At 48.6% G+C, this 12568-nt stretch overlaps 1 protein-coding gene across 1 annotated transcript in view; it reads right to left on the reverse strand.

The window, feature by feature from the left end:
• The window catches only part of PMEL (premelanosome protein), a 330809-nt gene that overhangs the window by 4195 nt on the left and 314046 nt on the right, over nt 1–12568 (reverse strand). Inside the window, exons 3-10 of the mRNA XM_056853787.1 lie at nt 7459–7587; nt 6837–6983; nt 5434–5574; nt 4690–4851; nt 4107–4511; nt 1723–2121; nt 1410–1571; nt 74–167 (exon numbers count right to left, since the gene is read on the reverse strand). Of these exons, the coding sequence (XP_056709765.1) occupies nt 74–167; nt 1410–1571; nt 1723–2121; nt 4107–4511; nt 4690–4851; nt 5434–5574; nt 6837–6983; nt 7459–7587 (1639 nt within the window). The remainder of the gene's footprint in view (nt 1–73; nt 168–1409; nt 1572–1722; nt 2122–4106; nt 4512–4689; nt 4852–5433; nt 5575–6836; nt 6984–7458; nt 7588–12568) is intronic.

Genomic DNA, 12568 nt, shown 5'->3' on the forward strand with positions numbered 1-12568 from the left:
AAGTGCATTATTGGGGCTGTGTAAATAGCACCTTAGTAAAGCTGAAGTTCATCCTGGAGCATCCCTTCCTTACCTTCCTTGGCAGGTCACTGTAAGGTCTACCGTGTTCTCAGAGATGCTGGGCGTCAGCGACACCACCTGGATGATCTCCACGCTCTCAATTCCCTCTGCAGTGAAAGAAAATGGCAATGGGCCTCAGCAGTCCCACTCTCCTCCTACCCCAATACATTCCTTTTGCTGTCTAGTTCGGACATGAGAGTTTTCTAGAGGTGGTTGTCTGAAGCTGGGATATCTATATCTATCTATCTATCTATCTATCTATCTATATAAAATAAAGTGAATATACATACACACACATTTTATTCTATTCGCATCTCTGCCTGGAATATATTTATTATATATAATGTAACGTGAGTGTGTGTGTGTGTGTGTGTGTGAAGTGCCGTCAAGTCGCAGCTGACTTATGGCGACCCCTTTTGGGGGTTTTCATGGCAAGAGACGAACAGAGGTGGTTTGCCAGTGCCTTCCTCTGCACAGCAATCCTGGTCTTCCTTGGTGGTCTCCCATCCAAATACTAACCAGGGCTGACCCTGCTTAGCTTCTGAGGTCTGACGGGATCAGGCTAGCCTGGGCCATCCAGGTCAGGGTGACCTGGATGGCCTATATTATATTATATTATATTATATTATATTATATGGATGGCCCATATTATATTATATGTTATATGTAACATATAATATAATACATACTATAATATATATTATACATATTATATTATATTGAGTGTGTGTGTGTGTGTGTGTAAAGTGCCGTCAACTCGCAGCCGACTTATGGCGACCCCTTTTGGGGGTTTTCATGGCAAGAGACTAACAGAGGTGGTTTGCCAGTGCCTGCCTCTGCACAGCAACCCTGGTATTCCTTGGTGATCTCCCCTCCAAATACTAACCAGGGCTGACCCTGCTTAGCTTCTGAGATCTGACGAGATCTGGCTAGCCTGGGCCATCCAGGTCAGGGCATTATATTATATTACATACGTTCAAAAGTCTATATATATAATAAAATGTATCTATAAAAGAAGAGGTGCTGAAGGAGGCACTGAAATGAGGAAAGAAATAGTTAAACTGGGTAAATATTCCTATTATTAGGTTTTGAAGCTGATCATACTTACACCCAGTTGTCATTGTTACATCCAGCCTCAAAGGTCATACCTCTCTAGTCTTTTCTAGTGACCACAGAGCTCTATGAGTAGATGTGGGGCTGCAGGTCTACATGGGTTTAATCTACCTGATTACCTCTTTCTTACAATCAACCTGAAATAGCATGAGGGGAATAATAATTATTTCTGTGGACTGTGTAGTATTCCGAGTGATCCCAAGCCCCTCTCTCACCACCCCATCTCTAAGACTCACGGACAACATCCAGATCCGTGGCAAAGGTCCCATAACGGTAGAGGAGACAGCTAGATGGCGCCTGCCGTTTCACCAACACCTGGACCACATTGGTTGCAACTGTTCCAGCGTCAGGCACCACAGATGTGGTTGGATCAAGTGTTGCGGGATCTTCTGTAAGATCTGCTGGGAAACAATTTGAGATTTGCAGAGATAAGTCTGTCCTGAATGCGCACACGCTTTCCCACATCTCTTTCCCCTCAATCATATGTGGCAGCATGCGCCCTTGCCCTGCTGAGTTCCAGAGGGACCAGGTATCTCCTGCTAGACCCACCTTGTGTCTCTGGAGACGCAGGGGTGTTGGCTGCACTAGAGAGTGTGTCTGATGGAGGCACAGCTGTAGGTACTACTTGAGATGAAACTGTGGACCCTATAGTGTCAGGGTCATCCTCGGGAGTCACTACGGATGAAGAAGCAGGTGCCACGGTGGCAGGCAGAGATGCAGGCCCCACGGTGGACACAGACAGGGGATCTACAGAGGCTGATGTGTCTCCAGCTGAGGTGGCCGAGACCACAACCACAGGCTCCAAGGATGCAGCAGGTGAATCTGCCTCTTCAGGTGCCTCACTGGCCATTGTAGCAGGCCCTGCAGTGACCAAGGATCCTGCCTCCGTACCTTCTGGTTCAGGCTGCTGTTCAGTTGGGGGTGCTGGAGTTCCAGAAGCCGGGAGGACTAGATGTGCAACAAGGAAAGGAAGAGAGAACACAGGAAAGCGGATAACAGGAAACATTCTAAGCCTGCCCAGGTTGCTCCATGGTCTACGGCTTTCAGGAGAAGAAGAAGAGTTTGGTTTTTATACGCTGAATTTCTCTACCACTTAAGGCAGAATCAAACTGGCTTACAATGACCTTCCCTTCCCCTCCCCACAACAGACACCCTGTGAGGTAGGTGGGGCTGAGAGAGCTCTAAGAGAACTGTGACTAGCCCAAGGTCACCCAGCTGGCTTCATGCACAGGAGTGGGGAAACCAACCCGGTTCACCAGATTAGAGTCCACCGCTCATGTGGAGGGGTGGGGAATCAAACCCAGTTCTCCAGATTAGAGTCCACCACTCCAACCCAACACTCTTGACCACTCCACCACACTGCCTGGCTCAAACATGGATGTCACTTTCTGCAGCGAAATACTGAGGCCTCATTGCTGTGTTACCTTGTGAACTATGCTGCCTTCTTATACAAAACATGGCTTAGTGGAACCTGATGCATAATGGCAGCCAATGGACAGTGGTGCTGATCCAAGCACCTGGAGTGTGAATCACATCCACCAGCCTGTGTAGGGTCTGGTACCATTTTTTCCCTGGGAGTTTGGGCACCAAAAGATGTTGTCCCGACTCCCACTGAACCAGGCTCAGATTCATCAGAGGACCCACATGAGCTTCAAGAAGAGGCAGGGTTCCTGCCTCAGGCAGATACAGAAGCTCAGGGGATCCCCAGCACCAGAGGGGGTTCCCTCAGACCCAGAGCTCATGGCTCCTGAAGTCCTGTTCCAAAAGCTGGCAGTAATTGCAGGCGGTAGTTCCAATAGTACGCTTATGCCAAGATGGGTTGCAACAGGTGGATTGCTCTGATGCAAAAATGATGGGTTGCTAATTTAAAGCAGTCTGGCAGTCTGGAATGTGCCAACTTTCTAGATTATACTTTTGATGTGAAGATAGCCAGTGTGTATCTCACTATTACTTTAGTAAGCTTGGCTGATGAAGTTGTTTGTAACGAACGGTCGACATGTTCCGGACCACCGTACTGCTTTAAATCAGCAATCCATCATTTTTGCATCAGAGTAATCCACCTGTTGCAACCCGTCTTGGCATAAGCATACTGTTGGAACTACTGCCTGCAATTACTGCCTGCTATACTGGTGCTGTTTTATGACACACTCCATCGTTTGCAACCGGACCCTTCCATGTTCCAGAAGCCTACAGGCAAGGCCTCACCACTGAAAGCCCTGGAGCCCCCAGTTCCTCAGGCCATGTGCCAAGAACCTGCAAGAGAGACCTTGCCACCAAGAGACCCAGCAGATGCCCTGGAAGCAGGGACAACTACCTTGCTGCTGGGCTGGTCAAGTAGACAGTGGGCCTGTACAGAAGCAGACCATAGTGCCAGGTTTGCAGCCCATGCGCCATCTCTTGGGCCTGACCTTGGTTCCAATGGACATAATCCTTCTCAGGATTCTGCGCAGCCTTGACAATCAAGTCCCAGATGCTGCCTACTAAGGGTTGCCAACCTCCAGGTGGTGGCTGGAGATCTCCCAGAATTACAACTGAGGCTGCAGAGACGAGTTCCTCGGGAGAGAACTGCTGTTTTAAAAGGTGGGCTCTATGGCATTATAATCCGCTGATGTCCCTCCCCTCCCCATCCCCACCTCCCCATCTCTCCAGGCTCCACCCCCAAAATCTCCCAGCCTTGAGTTTGCAGCCCTACTTCTGAGCAACTGGGTCTCTTCCCCTCTCAGGCTACTTAAGCCTTAGGCTGAGAGAGGGAATCTTGCTGGATCTGCAAGGGTCCAACCCTTGTGCTCTGGGGCTTGTGCTCTCGTACTCTAGTCCGAGAGCTCCAGAGCCAGAGGCTCCCCAGGAAGGCCCTTGCTGCACTGCCCAGAACAGGAAAACCCAACTGTGATGCTGACTGGGTTAGCTAGCGAGGGGAGGCACCTGGCTCTTACCTGCAGTCTGGATGCCCTCAGAGCTTTCCCCACCCATGCTGCTGACAGTGGGGAGGGCACTGGTAGCCTGAACTGTGCTCCCCATCGGATCCGTTGAGGGGATGATGACCGGCCCTTCTGAAGTGCTGCTTCCGCACGAGGGCAAAGGGATGGCGGCCTGGATCACCACACGAGGGCTGAAAGTGCCAGGGGAGAGGTACGTGTGGGTGACCAGGGCTGCCCGGGAAATCAGCATCCCGCTCTGGTCTCCAAAATCCCAAGAGTAGGAGATGTCAGCGTCACCCAGGTATTTGCTGGGGTCATGGATCCGCACACCGAAGGAAATGGCCCGGTTTCGCACAAAGCGGCCGTCTGTCCCGTCTACATCCATCACCTGTGCAATGTCCACATTGAATGGGATCTGGTCTGGAAAGGGGAGCAAATAAGGAATGAGGAAGCTTATTGGGCATAGAGAGGGTAGCTGCTATAAACCTGAGCCCAAGGAATTATGCTTGGCTCCCTCTTCATCCGGCCTCCTCCTCTCATTGGCCCACAGTGACTGTTGTACCCTCTCCCAACATGGAGTCCAGCTCTTCACTCTTACCAGTGATGCTGAACTGTGAAGAGGTGCCCCCTATTGGGATGAATTTCTCACGTCCCCGATAGTGGTAGACCTCCACTTCCATAGTGTAGGAACCAAGTGGAACATCATCGGTATCAACAGTCAGCAGGGATGAGGGACCATCTTCTACCTGCCAGTAGTGCCCTGCGAGGAGGAAACATTCTAGAACAAAAAACTGCTGGTGTAGAGAAGGGGAACAGGATGTTGAAATCAGGAAATGTCTCTCCTTTTTTATTAGGCATGCCAACCTCCATGTGGAGCCTGGAGATCTCCCAGAATTACAACGGATCTCCAGACTACAGACATAGGTTCCCCTGGAGAAAATGGCTGCTTCGGAGGTAGGGATGCCAGCCTCCAGGCGGGGCCTGGGGATCCCCTGGAATTACAGCTCATCTCCAGACGACAGAGATCAGTTCGCCTGGAGAAAATGGATTTTCTGGAGGGTGGATCTATGGCATTGTACCCCACTGAGGTCCCTGTCTTCCCCAGGCTCCATCCCCAAATCTCCAGGAGTTTTCCCGACCTGGAGCTGGCAACCCTATACCCCCTGTCCTCCACCAGTGGCTGGGGAGACCAGGGAACCCTACTTGGAATATATAGAATTATATACTGCTGAACGCCCTCCCCAAACCCTGCCTTCCTCTGGCTCCACCCCAAAATCTATAGGAATTTCGCAGCCTGGAGTTGGCAACCGTATTCTTAAGAGGACAAAGAACAAACACTTACCCCAGGTCTGCCAAACGTAGACAAATTTGCCCCGTGTGCCCTGATTACGCCGTGGAAAGGGCTGCCCATCAGGAAAGAAGCCATCAGAAATGTCAATCTCCTGATCAGGGAAAACAGGGTCTCCTTGCATCACCTGGCTACCTGCAAGGCAGTGATTGGGTGGGAAAAATGTGGAAATTAAGAGGCAGTATTGTTTGTTTACCACTTTAGACAACACATTTCCTGAACTCACAATTAAAAAATTATTGAGGCTATATTTCAGCAACCATAAAAATCATAGAATCATAGAGTTGGAAGGGACCACCAGGGTCATCTAGTCCAACCCCCTGCATAATGCAGGAAATTCACAACTACCTCCCCCCCACACCCCCAGTGACCAGAAGATGACCAAGATGCCCTCCCTCTCATCATCTGCCTAAGGTCACAGAATCAGCATTGCTGACAGATGGCCATCTAACCGCTTCTTAAAAACCTCCAAGGAAGGAGAGCTCACCACCTTTCAAGGAAGCCTGTTCCACTGAGGAACCGCTCTAACTGTTAGAAAATTCTTCCTAATGTCTAGATGGAAACTCTTTTGATTGAATTTCAGCCCGTTGGTTCTGGTCCGACCTTTTTGGGCACCATCCTCTATATGACAGCCCCTCAAGTACTTGAAGATGGTTATCACATCCCTTCTCAGTCTTCTCCTCTTCAGGCTAAACATACCCAGCTCCTTCAACCTTTCCTCATAGGACTTGGTCTCCAGACCCCTCACCATCTTTGTTGCCCTCCTTTGGACAAGTTCCAGCTTGTCTACATCTTTCTTAAATTGCGGTGCAAAACTGAACACAATACTCTAGGTGAGGTCTACCCAGAGCAGAGTAAAGCAATACCATCACTTCGCATGATCTGGACACTGTACTTCTGTTGATGCAGCCCAAGATTGCATTTGCCTTTTTAGCTACCGCATCACACTGCTGACTCATGTTCAGTGTTTGGTCTACTAAGACCCCAAGATCCTTTTCACACACACTAGTACTACTGCTAAGACAAGCCTCCCCCATCCTATATGTTACATCTAACAGAAGTAAAACCACCTGCATAATATATATATCAAACAGGAGTAAGGAGTAAACAGGAAAAATTAAGTAGCAGTTAAAGGACAAAAGAAAGAAAGAAAAAGGCTTTAAAATCCGAGCTCATAAAACATCAACATTAGCTTTCTCAATAAATAAGGTAAGTGACATCAGCGGAGATTAAACAATTCAAAAACGGAGAAGCAGGAATTCAGTATTAGGAATGGATCAGCAAAAGTAAAACACGGTAAATTCAAGGTAGTACATAACACTCTAGAAGGGAGGTACTTCAGTTCTGTTGGAGCTTCCACAAAATACAGGTGCACCACAGCAGTGCCTCTGCCTCACCGTTTATGGAGCAGTTCTGGTTCCACACTATGCGCCCATCTGGCAGCACTGTCTGATTGTGAGGGAACTGCAGAGCGATGCTGAATGTGGCCTTGGCCCCCGTTATGGTTGGGGCATCGTTGCTGATGTCAAATGACACACGGCCTCCTGGAGAGTAGAAGAAGAAGAGTTTGTTTTTATATGCTGACTTTCTCTACCACTTAAGGGAGGCTCAAACCGGCTTACAATCACCTTCCCTTCCCCTCCCCACAACAGACACCCTGTGAGGCGGGTGAGGCTGAGAGAGCTCTAAGAGAGCTGTGACTAGCCCAAGGTCACCCAGCTGGCTTCATGTGTAGGAGTGGGGAAACAAATCCAGTTCACCAGATTAGCCTCTGCCGCTCATGTGGAGGATCAGGGAATCAAACCCGGCTCTCCAGCTCAGACTCCACCTCTCCAAACCACCGCTCTTAACCACTACACCATGTTGGCAGTCCCCATATTCCTTAAAGGAAAGGGGTAAAAATGCCGCAGAAGTCTGGAGTCTCTCTCCCCCTTCCCCCAGTTAAGGCCACTGAGATTCAACCCACAGCTTCCCCTTCTCATGTGGAATCACTGCCTTCTGTGCAAAATAAGGCCACACCTCGCCAGCAGTTCCTCTGCCTTGGGTCTCCCTCTCTCCACCTGGGGTACAATCGGGAATTCCAAGTCTTGTAGGCAGAGCGCTTGTGGCTCCCGTTTTCTTCCCATCGGTTGTTCCTGCTACTGGCTCCTAAAGGAAAGAGAGAACCTTGTAACCATCAACATTTCACAGGCAAAGATGGATCAGTCTTGTGTACTAGCACCCTGATCAATGCCCCCCATCACACACTGCTGCCAAAGGTTGTCTTCCTGTTCACTGTATAGAATGTTTAACTGCACAATATCTCTGGTTGTACCTATTACAGACTTCTGTAATAGGTACAACCAGAGTTGGAAATCAAACTCATATCAGCAGCATTCACTGTCTGAATAGGCAATTAGGGGTAGCTGGACGGAGCTCCAAGCTAGCGCACTGGCATTCTGTGTTCATGAGCATGCATGAACATGAGCACTAGAATAGGGACAGGCAACCCAGCATGTGTGGCAAACAACAGCATACCAGGCCATTTTCCTTACCCCTGGGACTGGTTCTCTACTCAAGGGCTAAAGCGGGCACTGCTACTGGGGTCTCATGTTGCTTCCAATGTGTCTGGTCAAAGGCAATCCTTGTCTCACACACACATTTCTTGGCACAGTATAATTTCCACAGGGAGATGTTGTGGATGGGTGGGGTGGCACACAGGCCAGGTTGCCTGTGTGTGTGTAGAGTGCCATCAAGTCGCAGCTGACAAATGGCAACCCAGTAGGGTTTTCAAGGCAACAGACTAGCAGAGGTCGTTTGCCTTCCGCTGAATAACAACCCTGGTAATCCTTGGTGGTCTCCCACCCAAGTACTAACCAGGGCTGATCCTGCTTAGCTTCTGAGATCTAACGAGATCAAGCTAGCCTGGCCCATCCGGGTCAGGGCTCCAGGTTGTCTGTGTGTGTGTGTAAAGTGCCTTTAAGTCACAGCTGACTTATGGCGACCCCTTTTGGGGTTTTCATGGCAAGAGACTAACAGAGGTGGTTTGCCAGTGCCTTCCTCTGCACAGCAACCCTGGTATTCCTTGGTGGTCTCCCACCCAAGTACTAACCAGGGCTGATCCTGCTTAGCTTTTGAGATCTAAAGAAATCAAGCTAGCCTGGGCCATCCGGGTCAGGGCTCCAGGTTGCCTATCCCTCCATTAAAATCAAGATGAATCTGCTCCCCCCACCCCACACACACACAGATGGAATGCATGTGTCTGAAATTTGAACAATGGCAACCATAGCAACTCTCATTATTTTTAAAAAGGCACCTCCAAAATCTCTCCAATCTGTAGGGTTGCCGGTGCTGGGTGGAAAATTCCTGGAGATTTTGGGGGTGGAGCATGGGAAGAACAGGATTTGGGGAGGGGAGACACCTCAACAGGGTATAATGCCATAGAGTCCACTCTCCAAAGCAGCCATTTTCTCCAAGGGAACTTATCTCTGTTGTCTAGAGATCAGCTGTAATTCCGGGACATCTCCAGGCCCCATCTGGAGGTTGGCAACCCTACCAGTGCAGGAATGAACTAGGCGCAATAATCTACCAAGAACACAGAAAACAGACACTGCACCAGTTGAAGAGGGACATGGCTGGATAATATGACACCTGGCAGGGCTTCATGAGATCGGAGGACAAGCACATGCAGGAGACACAGCAAAGCCTTTTCTGTGTTATAACATCTTAATACTATCTAGACCAGGGGTGTCAAACATATGGCCCTGGGGCCAAATCTGGCTCTTTGAGAGTTTTTATCCAGTCCATGAAACAGCTGAGGCAGCCACCCCTCAACTCTCAATCTAGGCTGCCACCCCCCCACACCCCCGCTCCGGGTTCAACCAAGTAACATTTATGCCATATCCGGCCCTCATAACAAATGAGTTCAACACCCCCGATCTAGGCTGTATTATTTGTCTGGTGACTGGATAAAGAAGCAGAGAGAACGATTTAGGAGGGGATAGGCACGGACTGTCCCCATAGTCATTAAAGCAAAATACACTTACTAGTAAACAAAGCTTTCTTCATTCAAATATGGATTGACATTCCAGCCTGCAAACCAAACCATCCCACTCTCATCCCCACTATAGATTCAAGTGTGGGAAAGCCCTTTGGAATTTCAATTTCCATAACCCAAAATTCTGTCCCAGGTGTGATTCTGCTTGCTTTTGTGTTGGTAAAATGTCACTTTTCCAGATTGTTCTAGAATCCAGGCACTTTTGTGCTAAAATTCTTGGCTCTGGTTGATTGGGAAGTACTCTAACCATTCCAGTACCACCATGAGTGAGTCAGTCAATCAAATGAAGACCAAACATGTTTATATAAGCGGTATCACAGGCTTTTAGACGGAAGGGTTCTACCTGTTTAATCCAGTGGTCTTTAGTCCAAGGTCCTAGACTCTCAGCTGGGTCACAGAGTCTCTCCTGTTGGATCATGAGTCCCACCAGAGCTGCCATTTTACTGCCTTTTGACAGGCCCTGTTGCAAATGGGCATGCACAGAGACCAAGGGTGTCATGGCTCCTGCTTCTCTTTGCCTTGACACTAATGAGATAGTAAATCTGATCCTCTTTTTAACACAAGTCTGATGTCACATGCTAGTAGGGTTGCCATCCTCCATGTGGGGCCTGGAGTTCTCCCAGAATTACAACTGATCTCCAAACTACAGAGATCATTTCCCCTGTAGAAAATGGCAGCTTCAGAGGGTGGACTCTATGGTATCATATCCTGCTGAGCTCCCTTACCCAAACTCTGTCTTCCACAAGCTCTGCCCTCATATCTCCAGGAATTTCCCAACTTGGAGTTGGCAACTGTACTTGCAACTCAGTTGGTCATGGGTCTCGAAAGATTGAATGCTGGGGAAGTGCAGACTCCCCACTGGGGGTGGGGGGTTACTCACTTCTATTAAGGATTCAAATACTTGCAACTTCCTTCTGCAAGGAAGCCATAGTGTGTGTGTGTGTGGGGGGGGGAATCTTAGCTACCCTCTCCACTAATAGTCTTTCTTTCTGGACACTGGATCTTCATTTGCTTGCATTCTGATTTATCTTCTCCCACAAAATAGTATGCCCTTTGGTTAGAACTCATGCCATCTACAGCATTATGTATGTGTAAAGTGCTGTCAAGTCAGTCAATTTATGGCGACCCCATAGGGTTTTCAAGGCAAGTGAGTAGGCAGAGGTGGTTTGCTATTACCTTCCTCCACAAGGTTTTCCTTGGTGGTCACCCATCCAAGTACCAACCCTGCTTAGCTCCCAAGATCTGACAAGATTGGCCTATACTATACCATTCCACATCCCACAGCATTACAACATTTCTTTGAACTAAACAAATATTAATAATAGTGGAAATTCCTTGCTTTTTTCAGTGAACTTATTCATGGGTGGAGCTATGGTTCTACTTCACATTGGTGGTTGTGTGTATTTCATTCTTCTTGATTTCCATATTGGTGGGAATTTAATAGTAAGGGGGCTCTTGTGCCTTTGTATCAAAGGGTTCTTGCCTCTGCACCTTTGTCATATGTGGGAAGCCCTACCTGGCCAGGCATCTGGTCACCTTGGCCTGCCACTCCCTCTCAGCTCCAATCAATCATGTATGTTCATCATACCTACCACCGTCCTGATTTCCAGACACCATCTGAAGCAGCTACCCATCTGCATCACCACACAGCTCTCTTTTTGCCCCTGTGGTGGTTCAATTTCATGTGCACAAATTCTGGCGGAAGATAGGAGGCTCCAGAGATAGATTATGTAGTCTGTGCCGTCTTAACCCACAGATCAGAGCCCTTCCCTCAGCTGAGAGTCACATGAAAGAGCTTGGGCAAAGGCTGCCGAGCCCCATGTGATGGAAGCCCCACGGCACTGTGCAGGGCTGAGCCATCACATGCTGCCTAGACTGGCAGCAGGATAGAAAAATCTTGGGCTCCCTGCCACAAAGATGGAGGGGGAGGGACTGCAAAGAAGAGAGAACTGGAAAATCTACTACCTAGTACACATTTGGGAGCTACAGCATACATACATGAAGATGTAACAGGGGACCATCTGGAAAACCTTAGAGGGGACTGTTGTCTAGCAAATCAGAGCATGTTGTCTTGACTGCTAACAGCGTCTGGCAAGGCTTTGTAGATAAAACAAGGGGGTAGTTTTAAAAGTCCTTGATTTTACCGTCGATGTTACAGCCTGTGTGACTCCTTTGCCTTTTCTGATGAAGTGAACTCTGACACCCAAAAGCTAATGCTGGAATAAATTGTGTTAGTGTTAGGTGCCACGGGACTTCTGTTTTATCTGAATCTTTAATCAGTTACCCAGACTGAGGGAAGGGCAATATGGACATGATGGAGAGAAGCACTCATTAAAAAATCCTCCTTATCTATCTCTTGGTCAAAGCCACATCTGGTCACATAGGTTGCCTTGTTGGTATAGGTCACCTGTCCAAGGACAGCTCAACAACTAAACACTTCCACACAGACTAATCCTGAGCATGAAACTGATGGGCCCAATTCTAGCCCAAAACCACTGCTGAACAGACATCCCACCGCCCTCTTTCAAGAACCAGAGAAACCTCATTCCCCAGATAGGCATGCAGTGATGGTAAGCAACCATTCCTCAAAGCAGGTTGCTTGAAGTCTAATGGGAGAAGATGCAGGTCCCAGAGTGAACTTCAGGGGGTAAGAATTTGTAATCAAGGGGCCAGCACCAAGGAACACATCAAGGACAAAAAATTCCATCTGAGTCTCTACTGGAAGCTTTTCCCCAGGCCTCTCTGGAGAAATCCAATTAGCTACCCTAGTGGCTCATCTCTAGCCTAGTGGTCATTCATCAATTTCCAGTGGTGACACCCCATGCTGTCATAACCTGTCCTATACTACAAGAGAGATCCATTACAACAAAGGCATTTCCTTAATACTCAGAGAGGCTGACAATGCAATCCTAGGCAGAGTTACTCCAGTCTGTGTGTAAAGTGCTGTCAAGTCGCAGCCGACGTTTGGCAACCCAGCAGGGTTTTCAAAGCAAGAGACTGACAAAGGTGGTTTGTCATTGCCATCCTCTGCACAGCAACCATGGTATTCCTTGGTGGTCTCCCATCCAAGTACTAGCCAGGGCCAACCTGCTT

This window comes from Euleptes europaea, chromosome 1 (assembly GCF_029931775.1).
Source record: "Euleptes europaea isolate rEulEur1 chromosome 1, rEulEur1.hap1, whole genome shotgun sequence".
In the NCBI taxonomy this organism is placed as follows: domain Eukaryota; kingdom Metazoa; phylum Chordata; class Lepidosauria; order Squamata; family Sphaerodactylidae; genus Euleptes; species Euleptes europaea.